Source organism: Myotis lucifugus, unplaced genomic scaffold (assembly GCF_000147115.1).
Source record: "Myotis lucifugus unplaced genomic scaffold, Myoluc2.0 scaffold_41, whole genome shotgun sequence".
NCBI classification, from domain to species: domain Eukaryota; kingdom Metazoa; phylum Chordata; class Mammalia; order Chiroptera; family Vespertilionidae; genus Myotis; species Myotis lucifugus.
This window is the reverse complement of record NW_005871089.1, coordinates 7,222,504-7,247,952: the sequence shown is the minus strand read 5'-3', so window position 1 is coordinate 7,247,952 and position 25,449 is coordinate 7,222,504. Positions and strand designations below refer to the sequence as shown.

At 49.8% G+C, this 25,449-nt stretch overlaps 1 protein-coding gene across 5 annotated transcripts in view; it reads right to left on the bottom strand.

Annotated features, from left to right (window-relative positions):
• Positions 1-19,275: 19,275 nt before the first annotated feature.
• LINGO1 (leucine rich repeat and Ig domain containing 1) overlaps positions 19,276-25,449 on the bottom strand; it is a 325,103-nt gene continuing 318,929 nt past the window's right edge. For all 5 annotated transcript variants that reach the window (XM_023753153.1, XM_023753154.1, XM_006087908.3 and 2 more), the window contains one exon: positions 19,276-22,026. In XM_023753153.1, coding sequence (XP_023608921.1) covers positions 20,170-22,026 — 1,857 coding nt within the window. In that variant the 3' untranslated portion in view covers positions 19,276-20,169. The remainder of the gene's footprint in view (positions 22,027-25,449) is intronic.

Sequence of the window (25,449 nt, the reverse complement as noted above, 5' to 3'; positions counted from 1 at the left end):
TACTGAACTGAGATCCTCCCCATATTCATCCAATTTTAAACCTTATTTTCTGTATATAAGCTCAGCCTCTACAGATTCTGCCCCCACCCTCTTTGCTGGGGGTTTGGTGTTTGTATTTTTGTTTTGTTTTGTTTATCTGTCTGGATATATATATATATATATATATATATATATATATATCTTTTCTTCCTTTTTTCTTTTCTCTCTTATCATTTTTTCTCTCTTGGATATAATTTATGCTCTCTTTTCTCTCCACTAATTCTCTCTTCTCGGGTGGTCACTTATAGGGTCAAACTCAGCTAAGGGCATGTTTATAGGTGAGAGAGAACCTTGGTTGGCAGACATGAGGAGAATGAAACAGATATGCAGAGGAGCAAAGATGAGAGACATTCTAGCTCCTGGTAGAGACAGACATTGACAGATGGTTTTCACTTTGGGACAGGAAAGCCTGGAAGTTCATTTTGCAATTGTGTTTCTTCAAGTTTTTCTGTAACTTGACATTAAAAGGATTTTTTTTAAATGGCTGATATCCACTGACACTGGCCCTAACACAGAAACTGACCCCAGGACTGAGGTGACAAGAAATTGACCTTCAGATAAAGTATGGAATTAGTGCCCCTTGGGATATGGAGGCAAAGCTGCTCACTATGTTGTGCTCATAGTTGTTGGGACCCAGACCTGGGGCTTACCAAGATCCAGGCTCAGGGACCAGGAAGAAAAGCAGAATCAGGAACATTTACCATAGCTCACCTATGTCACTCCCTGCATCCTCTGCAAACTAGAAATTTGGCTCCTGGAAACTCCCAGGCTGACTTTTCCTGGCCCCAACAGCAAAGAAAAACAGATACTGATATTCTCTGGCTTCATGTTCAAACATACTAGGGAAGGGTTCTGATTAGCTGCTCTTGGGCAAGTGCCAATTTCTTGTCCACTCACAGCAGCAAGAAGATGTGGGTATGGATTGGGTCAGGTGCCCTCCCCTAGAGCAGGCTACGTCTGGGGTGGTGGGTTCCATAAGAAAACAGCATCTCTAGTCATACCACATGGTTGGGGATGGGCATCACCTCACACAAGGCAAAAAGAGCACTGATGTCTACTCTATTCTTCAAGCACAAAGATTGGAGTGTCAGAACTGTTCCTATTACCTACTTCTCTCCAAGGGGACTACTTGGCCTTTACTAATGACAGCTGTGCAGTGCTGGGCTGAAAGCTTATTTCTACTTCACCTTTTGTTATACAGAAGTGATATCAGCACATGGGCTGATTTCCCCCATGATTATATGCTAGGTGCATGGATAATGGGTAAAATTGTCATTTAGTCCAAAGGCCCCAGCTTTCTCAGTGATAAGGATCAGCAGAGCTCTTCCCCAAACATTCAGATTCAGTAGGGCTTGACCAGGCCTAGGAGTCAAGATTCTGACCTTATCTTATCTTGGAGCTGGCTTGGGAATCACCCCTTGGAGGGTGAACCTTTCACCTGGCCTGAAATAAGACCAACCTAGAGGGATGGATGACACCTGAGCATTTTTAGAGTGGTAGTGTGTACCTTGGCTTCATATTAAAATCACTTGGGGGACTCTTGAAACTCCCATTACCCAGGCAGCACCCCAGACTGTTGAAATCAGAATATCTGGGAGTGGGAGGTGGGCAGTTTTCAAAGCTCCCTGGTGATTCCAATGTGCAGTCAGGGTTGAGAGCCACTGACTGGTCTAGAGAAAGCCACCATTTCCACTCAACACACACTCCTACTTAGAGACTCCACCCCTCCCACATCTTGGAAGAGGCGGTCAGTGTGGACCCTTGACCTAATCCTGGCCCATCACAATTTCTCTTGTGAATTCAGAATTAGATTCTGAGACAAAGTTGCAGCAGGGAGTTGAAGCTGCCCTGGTAGCTGTACCCCTGATTGGGTAGCAGAGGAAGCCACTGGCTCTGCACAAACGTACAGGTGACCTGAGCAGCTATGCAGCCAGAAGCTGAGCTAAGAGGAGAGGAAGCTTCTTGTGATAGGCTTCCCTGAGACTAAATCCTTTCAGAAACCCCTTGTTAGAGATTATCTTTGAATGAGCTTTTGTTCTGTTGTGGCAAATGGCCCAAGAGAATGACAGCCAGCACCCAGAGGAATCAGGAAAGTTACCTTTATTACACAGGGGACTTTGGTCCAAAGCCTGAACTGCCAATGTGGGGAGGTTTTGTATATATATATCTTTTTGTGGAGGGCCCCTCAGGGTGGGCTTTGCAGCTCTGCCCAAGTCAGTTAGAATGGGGAAGTAAGATTACTGTTTAACTAAATACTGAACTATACTGTAAGCCCCCAAAGTTGCCCCCCTATTTTCCTTCTCATTCCCTCCTCTTGTTCCACAAGCTAGCCTTAGCCTTGGGGATTAAAGAAGACTCAAGAATTGGAGATAAGGTCGCTGACCACTCTAGCTATTTCCTGCTGAAGGGGGGGAGGGAGCGATGAAAAAAGAGGGGTGTAGCATGCCAAGTCTTTATTATCTTCCCCAACGTGGTTGTAATAGTAATTTGGAGTAGCAAGGGCAGAGTTCTCCTCCCGATATCAGTCTGGGAGTTCCCACAACATTTGTATAAAGACAGAATAAAACTGTTAGAAAAATGAAAACTATAATTATTCAGAAATACCAAAGACAGGTCGGTCAGCCGGATCTGCCATCTTCTTGAAGATGATCCGCAGGGGGTGGTTCAGGTCAGAGGTCACCTTCCACTCTGGATGCTGATTGTCCAGCTGGTGGGCCGCTTTCACCCGGGAGTGGTGGATCCAGGTGTTCAGTCCTGCAACTTTTAGAGCTGAAGGGGTAGTTAGTACAACCAGATAAGGTCTCTTACAGGTTGGCTTAAGGCAGTGGTTCTCAACCTTGGCTACACATTAGAATCACCTGGGAATCTTTTTAAAATCCTGATTTCTGGAGGATGAGGCCCAGAAATCAGGATTTTAAAAAGATTCCCAGGCGATTCTAAAGTGCAGCCAAGGTTGAGAACCACTGGCTTAAGGGGTTCCTTTTTCCAATCTTTTACCTAAACCTGGTCCCCAGGCTTGTGAGGGTACACAGCTGTTCCTAGAGAGATGGGCAATGAATCAGTAACCCATCAGTGGACTTCAAGGATAGTTTTCCCAAGTCCTTGTAGCTGTTTCTGAATTTCTAACTTCCCTACTTCCCCCAAATCTCCCTTTGGCCGAATTAAGGGAGGGGGTCTGCCATATAGAATTTCAAATGGAGAGAACCCTACCCTGGCCCTTGGGGCACAGTGTACTCTCAGGAGCACAAGTGGTAAGATATCTGTCCAGGGTAAGTTCGTCTCCTCGCATAGCTTAGCCATAGTCTGTTTGAGAGTCCGGTTCATGCGTTCTACTTTCCCTGAACTCTGGAGCCTGTAGGCTGTAAGTTCCACTTAATTCCTAAGGCCTTAGCTACCTGCTGTACTACTTCAGCTACAAGGCTGAGCCATTATCTGACCCTACGGTTAATGGCTTTCCAAACCACTGAATTATGTTGTCTTCTCCTTATGGGTAGGAAATGCCTTAACCCAGCCTGAGAAGGTGCCCTAATTCTGTAAAGTCTACCTCTAGATCTTCAAAGGGAGCCTGTCCACAGTGCTGAATTCCTATGGGTCCTACAGGACCCTGCCTTGCCTTGTTCTGTGCACAGAGGAGGCAGCGCTGAGAGGCTGAGGCGCATAAGGAGTGGAGATGGGCAATTAGATAGTATGTGTTTAACAAGGCTTCTAGAGCCTTCTTCCCTAAATGGGTAAGTTCATGCTGCTGGAGAACTACTCTATGAGCTAACTGTTCTGGAACATAGACCCTATGATCTGGAAGTATCCACCAACCTTCCTTTGTCCTCTTACCTTCTTCTTACTGGGCCCATTCTTCTTTTTGAGGGGTGTATTTCAGAGGTTCAGGTAATTCAGGAGCCAGCATGATCTGCGATGGCACCGCCCACTCCTTAGCAGCTAGCCTTGTCGCTGCGTCTGTGGGACGGTTCCCTTCTGACACTGAATCTTTTTCCTGCTGATGTCCTTTACAATGGATGACTGCTACTTCCTTGGGCTCCCAGACTGCTTCTAGTAACTTCAAGATCTCATTCTGATTTTTGATTCCTTTTCCTCCGGCCATCAGTAGCCCCTTTTCCTTGTATATGGCCCCACGGATATGCAAGGTAGTGAAGGCATAGTGCGAGTCAGTGTAGTTCTAAGGCCCTGACTAAGGCCCAAAGTTCTGCCCTTTGTGCTGACCATCCTTTAGGCAGGGCCTGTGCCTCTATTATTTCAAAGTTTGATACCACTGCATACCCAGCTCTTCTTTTTCCTGCATCTAGGACTAAGTCCGAATTCTGTAGAGGCCTGTCTGTTAGACCTGGCCGGCTGGAGTAAACCTCCTCTAGGACTTCTCGGCAATCATGCTCAGGGGTTTCCTCTGGTTGAGTCATTCAGTCAGAGGAATCAGCCAATGTTGCCCCTTAGCTTCCATGATGGTGACAATAGCATGAGGCACTTTAACATATAAGTTCTGTCTTACCGTAGAGTGAGCTTATCTTCCTCTTTGACTAATAAGGCTGTAGCTGCAAGGGCCCTGAAGAAACCAGGTCAATCTGTTTGGAGAGGTAGGCTACTGGCCTCTGTCAGGATCCCAAGTCCTAAATCAGAACTCCTAGGGCTACCCTGTTGTAAAGTCCCCGAGTCACATCTAGGAGCCCTAGGGCTGGCGCCTCAGTGAGCTTTGCCTTTATGGTTGTGAAGGCTTTTTCCTGCTCAGGACCTCAGTTAATGGGTACCATTTCCTTTCCTTTTGAGGCTTCATAGAGTGGCTTAGCTAGATCTGAAAATCCTGGGATCCAAGTTGGACAGAACCCTGCTGCCCCTAGGAATTCCCCAATCTGTCGCCGGGTGCTGGGGACTGGTATGGCACATAAAGCGGCTTCCTTTCAGTGCCCAGTCTTCGTTTCCCTCGGGTGATTTGGAAACCTAGGTATCTGACTTCCTCTGACAGATTTGAGCCTTCCTTTTGGACACCCGGTAACCTGTTTCAATTAAGAGTCTTAGAAGATCTCGTGTTCCTTCCCAACACTGAGTTCGCGTGAAACTAGCCAGTAGGAGATCGTCTACATATTGGAGTAGAACACAGCCCTAGTCCTTTCCTGGAAATTTGGACAAATCTGATGCTAGTGCTCCACTAAAAGAGTCGGGGGGTTCTTGAATCCTTGTAGCAGTCTGGTCCAGATGAACTGTTCCTTAGCCCTTGTGGTTGGGTTTTCCCAGAAAAAGGCTGTCTGCCCAGACAAGTGGGAATTCCTTCTCTAATTCAGGCTTTAATGGCTCTGCCCATTAGACTAGAGCAGCTGTGGGCAAACTACGGCCCGCGGGCCGGATCCGGCCCGTTTGAAATGAATAAAACTAAAAAAAAAAAAAAAAAAGACCATACCCTTTTATGTAATGATGTTTACTTTGAATTTATATTAGTTCACACAAACACTCCATCCATGCTTTTGTTCCGGCCCTCCGGTCCAGTTTAAGAACCCATTGTGGCCCTCAAGTCAAAAAGTTTGCCCACCCCTGGACTAGAGGGACTGGGCATTCTGACAAATACAGGAATATATGAACCACCTGGTGGCCACCTAGCGCACATCGGCGGGGGCAGCAGAATGGTCTGCAGCTGTGGTTTCTGGTAGCTCTGATAATGGTGACCTCCCGTCCTGAGAGGGGAGATACTTTCTGAGTAACTACTGAGTGCTCTGCCTCTGTATCAACCATTAAGTTCACAGTCTGGCCCCCAATTTTCATTTTGACCATGGGCTCATGGGGCCCCAGTTAGAAACAGCCCAGTCTGTCCTAGTCAGAGTCAGCTGCCACTAATCTGATGAGTTCTGCCTCAGGTGGCTCTGGCTGATAGCGGCTGAGTGGTTTGGATGGCCTTGCCTGCTTATTCTGGCAGCTCAGACATTCATTCTTCCAGTGTCCTAATCCTTTACAGGCACAGTTGGTCCTGTTTAAGATCCATCCTTCCTTTTTCTGACTTGGTTCCTTGCTGTCTCCCTTTCTTTCCTGCCTGAGGGTTCTGGGAGTTAGTTTCTATGACAGCCACAGCGATCAGGGTTGCTTGCAATCGACCCAGATGGGCTTATGGGTCTGAAAAATTGACTCCAGGAGGTCAACCATGGCCTGAGATTTTTCAGAATAAGCGGTAGTGTGATGTTTCTAACTTAAGAGATCAGTCGTAGTGAAATACTGGAAGTAAAAGACTGATCCCCCTCTTGTAGGGTCCTGCCTTCTCCCAATACTGGGGGACCCTGAGTTTCTCAGAGGCATCTGGAAAGCTGGGGGTGGCCTGGGTCCCTGATCAGCTGAGCGCAAACGTCATCCAACTGGCTCTGGAGAGTCCAGTTGGGGGGAGACAGAAGGAGGTGGTGTATCTAAGCTTCCCTGACCAGGCAAAGGAGCACTGGGTGCCACTTGAGGCCCATATGGAGGTGGTAAAACTGGTGGCACTTCCTCGGGGGGAGGGAGATTCTTATAGAACAGGGGGCTGAGCTTCCTTCTGAGGGACCTGCTTCTGTTCTCCTGCCACTAAAACCTTACTCTGTCCCTTCTTACACACACAGAGTCGGATCCAAGGAGGCCTGTCCCAAGCTATTTCTAGCCATTGAGCTATGTAAGAAAACTGATCAGGATGACCAGGGTCACCGTGATGACCTCAAAGAGGGTCCTGACAGTTGGGACATCTAGGGTTCCCTCTGAGGGCCAACCCACACCATAGGCTGGCCATTCTAATTCACAGAATTTTCTTAACTTCCAAGGAACTAGTTTCACACTATAATCCCCTGCAAATTCTTTCTGCAAAACCCAATATTCTACATATTATTACTAATAACTATTGATTATAACTGTATTTGACAAAGGCTCCTATGTACCTTCAGTATAAAATTTTCCTTCATGAAAGAGAAAATAAACATTTGAGGCATTTTAGAGCCTATTGGGATGATCTAAAGCGAATTCTAGGTCAAGAGAAGAGTTTCTTAAAATTTAAACCCTTGAAGGATTGTCAAACTTGATTTTACAAAAAGATTATATATCAAAGTGTATTAAACACATTCTTATAACTTTCAGAAATAACCAGCTTTAAAAACTACCTTATTTCTTCTTCAAAATGCACTTTTATGCCTATGCTTTCTCTATTGCACCAAAGCCATAATTTCCTTCTAGTTAGAATTCATAACCTTAATTTTTAGGTGACATGTAAGTAATTAACATTCCTCAGATTAGCAATACATTTATATTTGAGGAGAGATTTTAAATAAATACAAGACTTATTTATTAACAGGTTTAACTTCATCCTCTAGATTCTCCAGAGAAGGTAAACTCAGATTAATTAATGTTGCAGTATCATTTAACCCAGCAATGCTCCAAAGCCTTTAAGTTATCAAAGACATTAGAAAATTATGTATAGGCCTATATTTATAAACCAGTGAAGAATAAACTGAAGTCTGTAAAATATATACAGACAGAAATCTCACTAGCATAAACTAGACTTTCTCATGGCTGAAACGCTGACAGGGAGAGTCCCCAAGAACAAGCATTCTGGCAGCTGCTGGGACTTTCCTGCAGTCTCTGTCATGTGTTCAGCCTTACTACACATAACTGGGTTTCCCAAAGCTGGACTTGCCCCGTCTTCAAACAAATTAAACGAACAACAAAAAGACATACAATTTCAACAGAAACACTCTGTCTGTCTGGCCACTCTCCTGGAGAAGATGAAGTTGTCTCTTAGCTTTGGGGAATCCATATAAATCCCGGACCTGGATCGTCACCGCAAGGAGGGACTGGGTTGCCTCAGTTCCCCAGGTGATAACGCCACCTTTAGCCATATGAGAGTCACCATTCACACTCTCATTCATACACCAGTCAGTCCAAGTTTTTACTTCCCTGAACGGAGGCAGTAAATACTGCCTAGAAGTTGCTCCTCTTCTGCCCCTAAAGGTAGGTCTGAACTTGGACTCTTATCCCAGTCTGAGTTTTGACTTCCACCCACAGAAAGTCCCTTAGGCAAATATTTGCCTAGGTCAGTGATGGCGTGTCAGAGGTGACACTCGAACTCATTTTTTTTTGGTTGATTTTTCTTTGTTAAATGGCATTTAAATATATAATATAATATCAAAAATATAAGTCTTTGTTTTACCATGGTTGCAAATATTAAAAAAATTCTATATGTGACATGGCACCAGAGTTAAGTTAGGGTTTTTCAAAATGCTGGCATGCCGAGCTCAAAAGGTTCGCCATCACTGGCCTAGGTGGTAATTAGCCAGCCTCTTCTGTCCTGAAAGACAGGCCTGAAACTCAGACTGTTCCCCGGGGAACACTTACCAGTCAGATGTAACCATGGGTCCAGAAAGGTGTTTCCTGCCTCAGTGAGTCTGCGGGAGTGCAGAGTCGCAGCAGTCTCTCTGGCCCCAAGGAGTCCAGGAACCGATGAATGTGCGGGTGGTGCCCTCCCAGGGTCTCAGAGCCAGGAACGGGTGCGGGGGAGTCTGCTTTCCTCATTGGTGGCCCCAAAAGCCAGTGCAGCTGACGCTTAATGGTCAGGGAACCAAACATGTTGTGGCAAATGACCCAAGAGAACGACAGCCAGCACCCAGAGAAGTCAGGAAAGTTACCTTCATTACGCAGCGCTGCTAGTCCAGGGGACTCTGATCCAAAGCCTGAACTGCCAATGTGGAGAGGTTTTGATATATATATATAATCTTCTTGTGGCAGGCCCCTTGGGTGAGCTTTGCAGCTCCGCCCAAGTCAGTTAGAATGGGGAAGTAAGATTACTGTTTAACTAGATACTGAACTATGCTGTAAGCCCCCAAAGTTGCCCCCCACCCGCTATTTTCCTTCTCAGTTCCTGGCCTTCAAATCATTTTGGATACAGACAACACTAAAAGCTACACCTTATCCCAGCCTAAGAGCCCCACACTCCTGTAGCCTCCATTGATCTGCCCTGGAGGGCCCAGTGAGGAATAGCACCTGGTACTTACAGGGCACATCCCACAAGCCAGGTGCTTTCTGTGGCACTGTGTCCAAGCTTCCTCATAAACCTAGAAAGTTAGACTGCATGTCAGGGTTTTACAGAGATGTGCAGCTGTGCCCTAGGGCACCTGGCCAATTAGTGTGGAGCAGAGACAAAAACCAGGGTGTGTCAAATCCCCTCAGTGGATCTCCCAGGAAGTCAATAATGAAGATCAGGGCAGCATGGGGGTCCTACTTCGATGAAGGGGTGGGGACTGCTGCTTGCTTTGCCCCCAAAATGGGAAGAGGGCATGAGAGGAGGGCGGCTGTCCCTCTGAAGACAGCTCCACTCTGACCTTTGTGGAGAACTGTGGTTACTCTCCTCACCATCACTGCTTTTTATAAGGTACAGAATGCTCTGTGAACCACAGAGCCCACTCTACCCATTCCTTCAAGTTCTCAAAACACCTGCTACTTACCTCTCTGATCACAATTTTAAATGTGTATTATTTGAGTGATTGGCAGCTTGGAGTCTGTCTCCCTCACCAGATTCTAAACTCTGAGAGAGTAGGTACTTTTACTAGTCTTGTTCCTTGTAATCCCTGATGCCTGGCCCAGTGCCTGCTGAAAGTAGGTGCTCAGTGAATATGTGAGCAGGAGGGAGCCAGGAAGGTAGGTAGTGCTCCAGAGCAAGAACCATTACTCCATTTTGTAGATGGGGACAGTGAAACCCAAGGAGGGGAAGCTGATTGGCCAGCACCAGAGAGTAACAGCTGAACTTGGCTAGACTCTGACCCAAAAGACAAAGCAGAAGTGAGATTTCAGAATGGCTGTAGGCATAAGTGATCCTGGAGAAATGTATAACCACTATTTGAGTATGGATGAGAGTAGCAAGAAGACCCTGAGCAAAGTCCCTTCCTGTTGCTGAGACCCCTCTGTCTGGCAGGGAACAACTTCCCCTTCTAGCAGAAGCAGTTGAAATGAATGATGGTGGCTGTCTCCAAGGCTAAGAATCATAGGCCCCACCCAGAGTGGGCAATAGGTGGGCCATAAGCCAGAGAATTAGAAAGGCCTACAGAGCCTCACTACATGACCTGTTAGAAATCATGCTTGCTTTTAAGTTATTAAAAAGAGAGATAGATAGCTGTCCATTCAATAGAATAAGACCATTATAATTGGTTATCACCATAGACACTTAATTTCTACACCGCTGGAACAAGTCTACCTCTTGTACAGGGTACCTGGTATTGGAATGGGGCTGGCTGTGTCTTAGGGACAAATCCTCCATTGCTCACTACCTGTGAGTTGCTTGGTCCAGGGCCCAATCATTGTTCTGAGTGAAGGTTGGGGGCATTATATGAGGAAGGTGGCATTATATGCATATAATGGAGAGTCCATAAGAATAATAATAGTAGAAGCAAACATTTATTGGTTACTTGCTCCATACCAGACACTGTTTAAAGTGCTTTGCAGGCATGATCTAATTTAACCCTCACACATGACATTGGAAACTTACCCAAAGTCACACAGCAGAGTCAGAATTTAGACCCCAGACATCTGGTTCCAGAGCCCATGCTCTTAAACTTCTTCCCTTAGCCCCTTTGACCAGCCTCACCTGTTGGCGTGCTTTGTGTTTCATTGTGATTTAAACACTTAAGGTATGGTATGGTCTTGCGTAGTAGTCCCATTGTTGGCAGGCCCTAAACCAGGGGATTGATTCAGAATGGGGGTGGGGGAAGGGGCAGTGGTAATGAGGAAAGGACTATTTGGAGAAGTGACCTATACCATGAGCTGAAGGTTGCCAGAAGAAAATAATTAAGCATGTGTGTATGAGTGTGAATGGTAGGGGGCATTCACAGAAGAGGGAAGAACATGTGGAGAGGCCTCGAGGGGAAGAATCCTCCATTTGAGGAAAAGAAAGGAGACCAATGCAAGCTCTTCAGAATCCTCTGGAGAAAGGATTGAGCCAGGTTCTTTCACAGACGTGTGGGGTAGGCCATACAAGGCATCTTTGGTTGGGATGCTTACCTATCACCTCTGGGGCACACTTACCACTCCTGTCCTCAGTCTAGCTCTGCTTTCTAACCCTGTAAAGACTAAGGAAGGGCAAGGTGGGGGAAGGGGGAAGGCACAAGTGTGGGGGGGGGAGGGAAGGAAGGTCCTCATGGCCACTGCCCTCCTCAGCCTCTCCCAGCCCATAGCCTGGTAGATCCCCTAGTCTCCTAGGAGATATCACTGGGAGGCATACTCTCATTGGCTAGCCTGGGTGGGAGCAAGGCTGGGGGCTGTTGTCAGCGTGTTCATGTGTGCACATGGGCTCACGTGTGTGTGCAGGGTGAGTGAGCACTGTGCATAGGGCCAGCCTAGTCATGCTGTAAACCCAGGAAGGAGGCTTCAGGATGGGAGTGGGGCATGGACCTCTGGGAGGACATATGGCAGGAACTTGTTTGCAGGGTGAGAGTGTCCTTATCTCTGTGTGCTGTGGAGGGTGGGAAGGGGTGGGGGGGCTGTTCTTCGGGTCTGTGCTTTAGTGTACTTGCATGAGTGAGAGCATAGTGTACCAATATGAACAGCTGGGTATACACTGATGGTGTTTGCATACATGGGTACATGAAAAGTTTTGTGTATGACATGAATTGTTGCATGTAGGGGGGAGCATGTGTGAGACTGCACAAATGTGAGCTCTTTTCATGTGCACATGGAGTGTGTCCACTGGAGTAGGTATGTGTGTGTAAGCAGAGAGATGTGCATACTCAGCCTTTGCCTCCTCTGCTCCTACACCTCAAGTATTTCCTTCTTAGAGTCTGAGATGTGTCCCTCTTATGCTCAGGTGCTCACCAAATCTCCGCATTGCCTGGGTGGTGCTCTACAGAACACCTGACTCATCTTCCCCAGTTCCCCACATGTACATTAGTCTCCTCCCCCCCCACCCCCCACCCCCTGCCACAGGAGCACTGAGAGCCAAAAAGAGGGGGAATTCTGTCCCTGGCACAGGGGAGATTTCAAGGGCAGGGATTCAAAGTAGATTTTCCTTATCCTAAGCCAGGGGAACTGGAGCTAAGGGCCTGACGACCCTTGAAAAGCTGGTACCTGCCTTTGATCTCCTCTCTCTTCATGAATGGTAACCTTCCCTTAGCCTCCAACTGCCTGTGGTACACTAGGCTCCACAGCTATGGGGTGTTTATCTGGTGTTGTTCCGTCGTGTACATCCACACACCATGCTCCCCTTCCTACCGTGTGTTTGGAAAACTCTTTTTCCTGGAGGTAGGCTGGAGGCCAGCTGGAGAGCCTAGCTGGGACCTGGGAACCTGGCCTCTCCAGCTCTTTGCCACACCACAGAACAATTCTCCCATTCACCCCACACTTTCAGCAGCCCCTGCTGCCTCTGTGTCCCTGTCCCTTCTAGTTGCCCTGCAGGGGAAAGGGAACAGCTGTTCTCTTGGCTCCTGGCCATCCAGGTGCTAGCCCATGTCAGGCAGTCCTGCTCTGAGCCTCCGGCTGCAGGGCTTTCCACTGGTCCTCTTGTGTCACACCATACTCCAGACTCACCACAGGGCAGTGGTTCTTGTTCCATTCTTCATGGACCATCTTGCCTAGCTGAGCTCTTGGAGCCAATGTGGTTCTACCCCATCTGTACAGAGAGGAAAAGTAAAGCAGAGGGGCGGGGCTCATCCCAAATGGTAAAATATTGCCAGGTTCCCTGAGGAAGACATGGGGAGATTCCAGAAAGGGGAACTCCAATATGTGTGTGTGTGTGTGTGTGTGTGTGTGTGTGTGTGTGTGTGTGTGTTGCGGGGGGTGCTGCTCTGCTGGATGGGTCTCTAGGAGCTTTGGCTATCCTGGCTTTAGACTGAGCAGCACTTGAAGAAAGTTGAGGGGAATAGGCAAAAGGTGGCCTGAGGGGGTCGGGGCTGAGGGAAGGTAGTTGGACCTCTGTGCCAGGTGACTGCACAGTCAGTGCCAAACATGGTGAAGGGCATTTATGGGTCCAGGCACAGGGCAGGTAGTAAATCTCATCTGCTGGAGAGGTCGTAACTCTGCTTCACTTTAGCAGCAGTGTGCAGGCAGGGAAGTGAGACAGAAGACACCGGTTGAGGTCTGAGTGAACCCTGAAGCTGAGAGATCCAGTTGGTATAGCCTTCTCTCAAGCCCTTGGGAAGGGTCAGCCCAGAAATATTCAGGGACTGGTACAGGGTCACACAATGAAGTGTCCTCAGCTTCTGGGACTGGGGTGCTGAACAGAGCCCAGCAAACACAGATACTTGGAAAGCTTCACCCCATCCCAGCTCTGGATATTGCCAAGGAGCTCCCATAACCCCTTCCCACCCAGGTCTGTTCTGTGCTCTTGGAATGTCCTGAAAGAGGCTCTGAGGCTGGCAGGCTTTACTGTGCCTATGTCTCTCCTCTTTATGATGCCATATTTTTAAATGATCTATGTAAGTGTCTGCTAATGAGAGAGCAAAGTCAGGGCCTCCAGTAGGCCCCTCCTTTGGGCTGGAAAGGTTTTCTGAACCTCACAGTGGTCGCCTCCCTGTTGCCACCCCCCAGTTTAGCTGAGGCAAAGCTGGGGCTACCACTGACTCACTCATTTTGTGACCTCGGACCTGCCACTTCCCCTCTTTGAATCCCAGTTTCCCCATCTATAAAATGGGGCATATATTAACCATTCTGTGCTTTCCAAGGTGCTGCAACTCAGCTGTGCAACCTTGCACAGCCTCTCTGAGGCTGTGTTCTTCACCACTGAAACAGAGACCATTATGCTATGAACACTGGGAACTGAGAGGGGTAGGTCAAGGGGAGGGCACACTGGTCTTTTCTCTTGCTTGCTTTCTCTTTCCTCAACTTGTTCTCCTTCTATTCCTCTGAACAATCTGCCATTCCATCCCCAGGATTTATGTCAGTGTGTCTCAGCCCAGACAGGAAGTGGGAATATGGGGGTGGAGCTGGTGGGAAGTACCAGGAGTGCCAGGCCCTGGTCGCCACTAGGGTCATGTCCAGGGCATAGGTTAGCATGAAGGCTGGGGTGTGAAGGAATTGGAAAAGGAGTGGGGCTGGGGTTGAGACCTTGAGGCATCCCTCAGTCACCACATCCTCCAAAGACCCCAGCCTAGCCTTTGCAGATACCGGCAGTCACGGGGCCTGGGCTAAGGGTATAGGTTGAGCCATAATAGGTTTATGGGGAAGCTGTAAATCCCTTTACAAGCTGAGCAATCATTTTCCTCAGGCAGTCACAACTAGGGCCACACTATGTAGCCACTGTTCTCAGATCCCTGCCCAGTAGTTCCCAGTTGCTCAGCAGGCACCAGGGCCAGATTGCCAGGTCCTCACAACAAGCAGCTCGGCCTTGTGTATCACTCCAATCCTAGGGCCCCACAGAGATGCCAGGTGGATTGGGAACTAGGGGCAGGGAATTGACTCATAAAAGCCTTGATCATGACCCTGACCTACCCTGACTCAAGAGCTTAGCCACTCCTGCCACAGCACACCCTCCACAACCAGCTCATTCCATCTCTCAAAGTAAGGAGGTTATGGGAGGTGATGGACTGTGCCCACTTTACAGATGGGAAACCTGAGTCTGCAGTAGCTTAGAGTAAGGGGACCAATCTGGGGCTTTTCTACCATGAAATACTGTTGTCCTGAGTATGAATCCTGACTTCATCACAACCTGGTGGTGAATGCCAGGCAGTCACTTCTTCCCGAAATGGAGCATAGGAGAACCTCCTTGAAGTAGGATTGAGTAAGAAAACATAGGTAAAGTGTCTGGCTTCATGCCTGGCACAGCTCTTGAAAGGCAATAGCTATTACTATTTTTGCTATGTTACCCCTACCCCCCGCCACGATCACCACCTCCTGCTTCTGCTCGAAAGGACACTGCACCAGGGGCAGCAAACTTGGGATCAAGTCCTGGCTCTTTACTTGCCAGCTGTAGATCCATCCTTAGGCCAAGCACTGTCACTTTTTATGTCCCCTACTCCTGGGTAAACTATGGAGGCCCATGCACCAATGAGTGGCTCCTGGAAGTACCTGGCACCATAGGAGTCCCTGTGGAGGGTGGCTGTAATGGCCCTCACATCCTGCATGCCCTTTTTACCCATGTGACTTTGTAGCTCCTCTCCCTAGGAGCTGGTCTGTCTTCTTCCTCTTGAATCTAGGGGGGCGACTATGACTTGCCTTGACCAATAGAATGTAGTGAATGTGAAGCTGTGCAACTTCCTGGCCTAGGCTTCTCGAGACATGGCAGCTTCTATTGTGCTATCTTGGAGTGCTGAGCCACCACAGAGAAGTCCAGGGAGCCTGCTGGAGAGACCATGTGGACAGAGAAGCCAGCTGGCCTCCAGCCCTTCCAGCCTCCCCAGCTGAGGTAACAGACATGGTCAGAAGCCATGTTGGATCTTTCAGCCCCAGTCAAGTCTCTCTGATCAACACCATGCAGAGCAGAAATGAGCTGTCCTTACCAAGCCCTGCTCAGATTGTAAAACTGAGAACAAATAAATGATCTTTGTTGTTTTAAACCACTAAATTTTGGGGTGGTTGTCATGCAGCACTAGATAACTGTTATAATTTCTTTGTTCTTTCTGCCCCATCTTCACCCAAACTTGGCTTGGATAAGGTCTAGCTCCTTGGCCTCAGCTGATTGAACAAGGGAATGAGCAACTGTCTTTGAGACAACCAATATCCATTGACTGACAGTTGGCCAATCAGATTTGTTTTCCTTCTGAAGAATAGGAATGAAGAAATCAGAGATTTGCAAGCCCAACTGTGAAGGAGGCTGGAGCTGTGCTTTTGAAATGGGAGCTGGGAGTGACTTTCAGCTAGCTGTCATGTCATCAGAGGACACCAAATTGGGGAATCAGGAAGTCAGATCATAGAACCAGCTTCCATGGGGGCCCCAATAAATCACTTAACTGTAGCTGGTCTGTGCTGTCCTGCTCCTTGTAACCCATGAGCACTGATTTCTGACCATAAAAGGCTCAAGTTCCCCTGGACTCCTAATACCATTGAGGGGTCTGCACTGCTCCTCACCCTTTTTCCCTTGCTACCCAGACCTCCAACCCTCCAAACGCACACAGGTTATGGCTTTGTTCTCCAGGGCACCAGGGTATGACCATCTTTCTGTCCTGGGCAGACAGGAGTGATGGCCTAGTCAGCTCCCATCTTCCCCTCAGCCTCAAGGCCTTTAGTGGCAAAACAGAGGGCATGACCTGGTTTGGTTTCTACCCTAACCCCATTCCAGCTCTTTAGGATCATCTACTGTGTCCCCCATACAGTCCTTGCCAGTTCCTTGCTTGTCCATAATAATGGCATGCTGATAGCAATGGTCATTATTACACACCAAACAGGTGCCACACTGAGATGGGATTTGAACCAAGTTCTGCCTGACTCCAAAGACCATGCCCTATTCACTACTCTGCTGTGTAGCACTAGGCAGGCTATTTCCCTTCTCTGAGTCTCAGAGTCTTGCTTTTGAGGAGATAAACCTGGGGGCATGCTGGTGCTTGCTGCTCCCTTTAATACTCACTTTGCTGGGTGCCATCCTTAGCTGGGTCTACTTGCTTGTCCACTGTAGGATCCCAGCCTTATTACCTTTTCTTTGAAGGCAAGCTGTTTCATGGAAAAACTAGAGGCCCGGTGCATGAAATTCATGCAGGGAGGGGGGTGTCCCTCAGCCTGGCCTGCACCCTCTCTAATACAGGACCCCTCGGGGGATGTCCGACTGATCAGGCCTAAACCGGCAGTTGGACATCCCTCTCACAATCTGGGACTGCTGGCTCCTAACCGCTCATCTGCCTGTCAGCCTGATCCCCCTAACTGCTCTCCCCTGCCAGCCTAATCACCCCTGCCTCTGCCTTGGCCCCACCACCATGGCTTTGTCTGGAAGGACATCTGGTCTAATTAGCATATTACACTTTTGTTAGTATAGATACAGGCCTGGTGCACAGGTGGAGGCTGGCTGGTCTGCCCTGAAGGGGGTCCCAGATCAGGGTGGGAGTCCTCTTGGGGGGAGGGGCCAGCCTGGGTGAGGGGCCTGGGGTGGTTTTCAGGCCGCCATGCCCCCATCGGGGTAGGAGTCCCCACTGGGGGTGGTGCCAGCCTGGGCGAGGGGCTGAGGACATTTTGCAGGCTGGTCACACCCCCATCGGGGTGGGGGTCCCCACTGGGGGGCATGGCCGGCCTGGGTGAGGGACTGAGAGCCATTTGGGGGTGGTTTGCAGGATGGCCAAGCCCCCAGCTTTGTCCAGAAGGTTGTCCGGAAGGTCTCCAGAAGGTCTTCCATTCTAATTAGCATATTATTCTTTTATTAGTATAGATGGGCCTACAGGCTGCCTCTGGTGTTGGTCTCCTGGAAAGCAGGCTGAACTCTCAGGATTCAATATCTTGCCTTTTCCCCAATAACTTAGACCCATGCTGAAAGGTGAGCTGAGCATTAGCTCCCTAAAGAGCTTGAGGTGGCAGGACATGCTGACTCCACAAACCCACTGGGTCTGAGGCTGACAGGGACCACTGGACTATGTGGAATATGGGTCTCCCAGGAAGGCTTTGCCTTCCCTTTCCCATCACCTCTGGGTTCAGACTCCTAGCTGTGTGTGTGCCAGGGCAGGGGGCAGGGGTGGGATGGTATCTGCTCCTCCTCTTTCCCCTTCAAAGGCCGTCAGGCAAAATAGTGTCAGGCAAAAAAGTAGCCTCTCCAGCCTGACTTTCCAGGCTCTTGCCCCCTAAATATATCTATATATTTGGCAGGGCTTTTAACAGTTGAGTTCATTACCTTCTGCTAGGAAAGGACAGTACTGAAATCCAGGCCACCTAGTCCAGGCTCTGCCCAGTCCCCAGGCTCCTTTGCTTGGGCCAACCCAGCCAGCCTGACCCTGGGCACTTATGTCCCCCTAACTGACGCTCCCCCATCTGAAAACAACCTCACAATTCTTGGTTCCAGAGTATCCCCAGGGGTCCAGTTTTCTCAGCAGGCAGAAATGATTTGGCCCCATAAATCACCTGTTCTTACCAGAACACTGTGAAGCCCCAGGGACCCAGGCATCCCAGAGGGCTAAGGAACAAACCAGGCTGCCTCTTGTGGGAAGACAGTGCTGACCAGGGTATCTAGTGCTAGGCAATGGAAAGACTGTGTTCTGGTCTCTAGAGGTGGACAGGCCTGTCAGGTTCTTGAACCTTGCATACCACTAGCTTCTTTACATACAAACCACCCCCATGCTCAAGGAATCCTCTCCTTGTCCCTGTGCTTCCCAAAGTGGTCTCCTGCCAGGTGGGGTTCCCCAGGCCTGGTTCTGAGAAGCCCCGAGCCAGGCTTAGAAGTCTACATCTCTTGGGATCTGGTACTCCCAGCCTCTGGTCCTGTCACTTAGTAGCTGTTTAACTGGATAAGCTCCTAGCTTCTCTGATTCTGTCTTTGCATCTGTACCAGCAATCATCATCACCACCATTGGTCAAAGGCTTCGTGAATGCAAGGCACTCCAACAATCAACAAATGTACCTATATTCCCTCTATTAACCTCCTAACAACCCAACATAGCAAGGCCAATATGTTACAGATGGGAAGATTGAGGTCCGAGAGGTTAAATAACAATTCCAAACAGCTAATAATTGTTAGAACAGGAAGTCACTCAGACCTGACCTCAAACCTCAGAGATGTATAATCACATGACAAGGTGACCTGTGTGTCTCTTTGCACTTCTGTCATCAAAGGCATCCCTTTTCAGGGTTGAGTTTGAAGGTTCTAGGTTTGGTATGAGTGGGTGAGGCCACATCTGACCTTCCTGGTCAGCTCATGTACAAATTGATCCCAATCCAGAACACTTCACAGCCCAGGGTAGTCTCAGAGTATGGCCTGGTGGAAGATGGGGCAAAGCTGGGGTGGTGACCTGGGTCTGGGCCGTCCAAAAGTGAGCCCCAGAACTGCCTCCTGCAGCCCCAAAGACTGGGCACTCTACATTGGAAGTGACATACAGCAGGCATTCTATAAATGCTTATAGCAAGAGCAGATATTCCCAATCCCTGGATAGGCCTAAGCCAAAGCAAAAGAGGTATTCTGCATGGGAGACCCCAAAGCCATGATGCTCATGAGCCTCAGGATATCCCTGTGCGTCTAAAGCCTAGTCCATCCAGTTGATATTTTTGGCAACTGTCCTGGCAGGAGTTTCTGGAAGTCCCTGGGCATGAGCAAGCCCTCCCACAGCCCGCCCCCAACCTGATCCCATGGAGACCCCTTCAGGAGGCCCATCTCCCACCTTGAGATAATAATGACCATAATGAGAACAATCACCCATGTGTGTGCACAGCACTTTACAGGTTACAAAATGTTTCACATACAGTTCATCGATTCCTCACAACAGCCCTGTGAGGTAGGCAGGACAGGGAGTACCTCTTCCATCTGTATAGATGTAGAGACTGAGGCCCAGAAAGGGACAGTCACCTGTTTTTGGCCACAGGGCAAGTAAGTGGCACAGCTGGAACCAGAAGTTAGGCCTCGTCCCTGCCTCCAGCCCCCGGCTCTCTCGGCTGACTGTGCTGTCCTCCAGGGGGACCCCAGCCCTTGTCCACAGTATCAGCCACACCTGACCCTGGGGAACAGAGGTCAGACAGCCCTGCTCCTGTCTGGCAGCCCTGTCCCCACCACCTGCTCCCAGCAAACAGCCAGCTGGGAAGTAGGCTCACGCCCTCCACTCTGCCTGTTCCTTCAGGTTGACCTGGCAGGGTGGGCAGATGGGGCTAGAACCTCCTTTCCTGTTTTCCTGAGTGATCCCTCCCCACAGGGGAAGAGAAGAAAAAGGAGGAAGAGGAGAAAAAAAACAAGAAACTGAGTTGAAAGAGGGCCCTGAAGCAATCAGGATGTCAAAAGTTTGCATTCCAACTAACTATAGGAAATAGTTTTTTTCTCTTTTTATTATTTCAAGTTTTCATAAAAATCCATAATTATTGAAACCCAAGTTACAGAGGAAGTTTGTAACTTTTTAAATTGAATTATTGACTGCTGCATGTTCATCAGCTTCTGACTTCAGTCTGTCCGTATGTGCTGCGGGTTCCCCAGGCCCTACTTCTGAGGTCCTGGTAGAAAGAAGGGAGGTGGTGAGGGCCAGTGGGGCAGTCGAACACAGGAGAGGGGGCAGGGATGGGTGGCACAGGATCAGGGAGGGAGGGAATCCCGACCCATGCTCATATCATCTTCATGTTGAATTTTCGGGGTGCATCGGTGGAGCTGATGCCTGCGTCTGACTTGCGTGGCACGTACTCAATCTCAATGTTGTGTTTTGTGTTGCCCTTGCCCCGGCTCCAGAGGAACAGAAGCACCAGGCAGAAAAGTACAACGCCCAGGAAGGAGATGAAACCCATGGTGGTGGCAATAATGAGGGTCTTGATGTCGAAGGGGAAAGGCACGGTGGCTCGGGTGCTATTGGCCTCTCCCTCACCCGGCTGGTTGGAGATGAAGGCGAAGGTCTTGTTGGGCTGATGGGGCCAATCAGGTGAGTAGCTGCGTACATGCAAGTGGGCGGGCATGGAGTCGTTGCCGCCCGCGTTGGCTGCAATGCACAGGTACGTGCCATTGTCCTGTACCTGGGCATAGCGTACCTCCAGTGTGCCATCAGGGAAGACTGTGAGCCGCCCATTGCTCTTGGCAGAGACCAAGTGCTTGCGGGGCGATAGCCAGAGGATGGCGGGAGGCGGGTCACCATCGGCCCGGCACACAAACTGCACTGTGTGGCCCTCATCCACAAATACCTGTTGGGCCTTGCGGTCCCGGATGCGGGCACGGCGGCAAGTGAAGTAGTTGGGAAGGAGCACATCGGGGAAGTCCTTGAACTCCTTGCCCTGGACAAACTCAGGCGTGGCACACATGGGCTGCTGCCGGTTGAAGTTGAGCCGCCAGCGGCGCCGGAATACCCACAGAAGCCGGCAGTCGCAGGCCAGTGGGTTGGAGTCCAGAATGAGCGTCTCCAGGTTGCCCACCGAGTGGAAGGCGGACTCCTCCAGTGTGGTCAGCTGGTTGCCAGAGACATTGAGCACACGCAGGTAGTTGAGGCCGCGAAAGGCATAGGGCTCCACCATAGCCAGCTGCCCACCTACCAGCTGGATCTCCTGCAGCCGTAGCAGCTCATGTAACATGGAGCTCTCAATGGTGCTGATGGGGTTGTAGGAGAGGTTGAGGAAGCGGAGATAGACCAGGTGGCGCACAGCCAGGTAGGGCACAGCAGTCAGATTGCAGTGCGTGATGGATAGGGATGTCAGATTGAGACCATAGAGGCAGTTGGGTGTCATGGTGTCCAGATACGGCCAGTGGGAGATCTCCAAGACCTTGAGCCGGTACAACCTCTTGAAGGAATAGTCCCGGATGGCATTGATGTTGAGGTGCCGGAGCCTCAGGATGATGAGACCGTGTAGGTGGGACAGTGCCTCAGTGGGGATGGAGGTCAGGTTGCATTTCTCCAGTGTCAGCTGCTCCAGGCTGTTGAGGCCACTGAAGGCTCGATGGGATATGTAGACAAGGTCGTTGTCACCAACCTCTAGTGACTTTAGGTTGTACAGGTCCTGGAACATGTAGTCCAGCAGGATGACGATCTTGTTCTCGCTGATGTCCAGCTTGGTCAGGTTACTGAGGCCAGTGAAGACACCCAGGGGGATGAGCTTCAGACGGTTGCTGCGGAGCCCCAGCGTTCGGAGGCTGAAGAGGTTGTTGAAGGCGCCAGGCTCCACAGTGCTCACAATGTTCTCATTGAGCTCCAGTGCCTCCAGGTGTGGGAAGCTGGCAAACTCATCCTGGTTGAGCGTTTTGATGCGGTTCTTGCCCAGGTCCAGCAGGCGAGTCTCGGTGGGGATGCCCTCGGGCACGGCCACAAAGCGTTTGCGGTGGCAGAGCACTGCTCGATCCTGGGCAGAGCACTCGCAGCGGGGTGGGCAGCCTGTGGCTGAGCCTGACAGGACCGAGCCCAGCACCAGCAGGAGGATGGGCTGCCAGCAGGCCAGGAGGGGGCTGGGCATGCTCTTCTCACCCCCTGACAGCATCCTCTTGCTTACCTACAGCCAGGAACAAACACAGGACAGAAGGAGTAGTTAGCAGTGGTTCTCAGCCTGTGGGTTGCGACCCCTTTGGCGGTCGAACGACCCTTTCACAGGGGTCGCCTAAGACTATCCTGCATATCAGATATTTACATTACAATTCATAACAGTAGCAACATTACAGTTATGAAGTAGCAACGAAAATAATTTTATGGTTGGGTCACAACATGAGGAACTGTATTTAAAGGGCCAGAAGGTTGAGAACCACTGAGTTAAAGGATAACATTTGGTTATAACCCACCCTCAGCCCTCCATGTGCCCTCTACCCTGTCGAAATGTCCCCGACACAGCCCTGGCCAGTGTCGCTCAGTGGTTAGAGTGTCAGCCTGTGTGGGTTTGATTCCTGGTCAAGGGCATATACCTGGGTTACAGGTTCGATCCTCAACCCTGGTGGGAGGGCATGTGGAAGGCGACCAATCGATGTGTCTCTCACCTGTTTCTCTCTCTCTTTCCCCCTCCCTTCCACTCTCTAAAAATCAATGGAAAGAATATCCTCAGGTGAAGATTAACAACAACAAAAAACAATTAAAAAAAAAGAAATAGAAAAAGAAAATCCCTGACACAGACAAAGGCAATGGGCTGAGTGGCATATGACACCTGCCTGGGTCCCCACAGTGAGGTCCAGATGCCGGGTGGGGATGGGGGGCTCCTGCCACCCTATGCTGCTTCCTTCTTGTCTCTTACCTTGCCCAGAGCCCTCCTGAAGGACCTTTCCCGCATCTCTGGGATCAAGGGGGTTCATGGAAAGGAGAAAGCCACCTTAGAGGACCCTGGTATTGGCCCCCCAGGCTACATCCACCTCCTTTACATTTTAGAGGTAGTGTGACTCTAGGCGTGCACTGTGCAGCCCCCACCCCCTGCATCCTGAGCCACTGCTTTCACTGGTGCTCATCAGGATAAAGCCAGATCTGCTGAGTTGTCCTTGGGACCAAAGGGGCTCAAGGCTGAGGCCTCTGGAGTCAGTCTGCAGAGAAGCATATCTGGTCCCCAGCCTGTGGGCAAGGGCTTCTGAGGCTGCTAGGGACCCACCTCACAACCTGTAGACTGAACTGCCCCAGATGTAGATACCATGGCCCCCTTCTCATAGGACTGCAGCTGAGTCCACAGCCTGAATCCTGTGCAATCAGCAAACCCAGTCAGTGTTCACGAAGCTGCTCCCCAGTGGGGTTTCTAGATCAATGGAGGGCACTCCCACCCAGAAAGCCAGGACCCAGGCCAATGCCTCCCGTAGTGTCTCTCCAACTCCCCCTTCCTCTGGGTCCCCACAGTGACCCATCTGAGCTCAGGAGTGCAGGATACAGGGAATGAGTTTTCATGGCTTTGGCTCCTGCAGTTCTGTCCTCCTGGAAAGCCATCCCCCTGCCTGTTTAAAACCTCATCTTCTGGGCCTAATTTCATGTCCACTGCTCTGAGAAGCTGTTTCTGATCCCAAGTAGGAAGTATGCTCCCTTCCAAAGACCCCTACAGCCTCCACCGCTCTGTCTCTTGGGATTCCAATCACCTTCATCCTAGTGCCAAGTTTTGTGCTGCTGCTAGTCTGAGGGAGGCAGTCAGACCCTGGAGGGGCCAGTCCACACTGCAGCTCTGAGGACATGAGGCTTATCATAGCTGGGCCCTGGGGACATGCAGGACTTAGGTGGTGGTGACAAGGGTGATAGTTCCAGGGCCCAGCTTGAGCACCGGCTGCAGGTGGAGTGAGTAAGGGGGTATGTAAAGCTAGCCCTCCATTACTGCCTTCCAGCCTGTGTACAGAGGCTCTTGCTCACACTTGTACCCAGATGCTCTCCCCATCTCCTCCTTCCCTCCTCTGTTCTACCACATGAAAAACTGGCCCAGCAAGGCAAGAAGGGGACTGGGAGGGCTAGTCTGGGCTTCTCCAAACTCCAGGGGGTGGACAAGATGGCCTCTGGGAACCAAGCTGCAGCCCTCCCACACCAGCCTGGCACCTTGGAGCTCTGCTGCCTGTCCATATCCCCTCTTCTCCACATCATGGCCCGGAGGGGGAACTCACTACAGAAAAGGGAAGCCCAGGCTGGGAGGGCCCACCTCTCTGCCCTAGCTCAGGCCCTCTCCACCTCTTCCAGCTTCTCCCCACATCTGTGCACAACTTCCACTTTCAAGGCCACAGTTCTTTTCATCCACACTTCAACCCTTAAGGCAACTGGGGCTTGGGATGGGGAGAGGGGAGCTTGCAGCTGCCCAAGGATACCCAGCCTGTACAGGGGGGAGGATTTCAGATCGGAACCCTGGTCTGTCAAACTCCAATAGAGCCACACACTTTCCAATGCTACAGTCATCTCCATGACTGACAGGTGCTTCCTGGTTGTAGATGGACTAAATGACTGATTAACCAGAAAGGGCTCTGGTTGTCACTAACATGTTATGGAATTGCAAGATTTTGTTATCCCCAAGGGCTTTGTCCACCTTCTTCCCCTTAGCTCCTCTCATTCTCTCTCTAGACCAGTGGTTCTCAACCTTCCTAGTGCCGCGACCCTTTAATACAGTTCCTCATGTTGTGATGACCCCCAACCATAAAATTATTTTCGTTGCTACTTCATAACTGTAATTTTGCTACTGTTATGAATCATAATGTAAATATCTGATATGCAGGATGTATTTTCATTGTTACAAATTGAACATAATTAAAGCATAGTGATTAATAACAAAAACAATATGTAGTTATATATGTGTTTTCTGATGGTCTTAGGCGACCCCTGTGAAAGGGTCGTTCGACCCCCAAAGGGGTCGCGACCCACAGGTTGAGAACCACTGCTCTAGACTCTTCTGTGGTTTGTCCTTCCCCACCCCACCTCCACCTGGCCATTTTCCATAGTCAAACATGCTCCAATGACCCACTGGAAAAGGAAATATCCTGACAGGTGATCAATAATTGGGCTGACAGCTGAGGCCAGTGATAGTGTGAGGCTGGGGACCTGGAGAGGTAAAAAGAACTTTTAGCACTAGGGGCTGGGTTGGTGGGTGGGATGGAGGGGCTAGAGAGGGGGCTGAGGAATAAGAGGGGGTTAGCAAGGGCACAGGTCATCTGAGATATTGGTAAGCCCCTCACACAGGCAAGAATCTGGTATTTGAAGACTCTACCACCTTGCCTCAACTTACCCACCTACCTCCTTTCCCACCACTCTGCCCAATGAAGCCACCCTGGTATTTCAGCCTTGTTCTCACATCCCTGCCTTGAAGCCATCTTTGTTTGGAGAACTCTCCCAGCCTCCTGCCCCAGCAGCCTTTGTGACCTTCCACCTCATCTCCTCCTTGACCTACTCAGTCAGAAATCATCTCTTGCCTACACACTGAAGCACCTTACATTTTATTAGTAGTGTATTTATTGTAACTGATGTATAGTACACATCATTCTAAAAATGA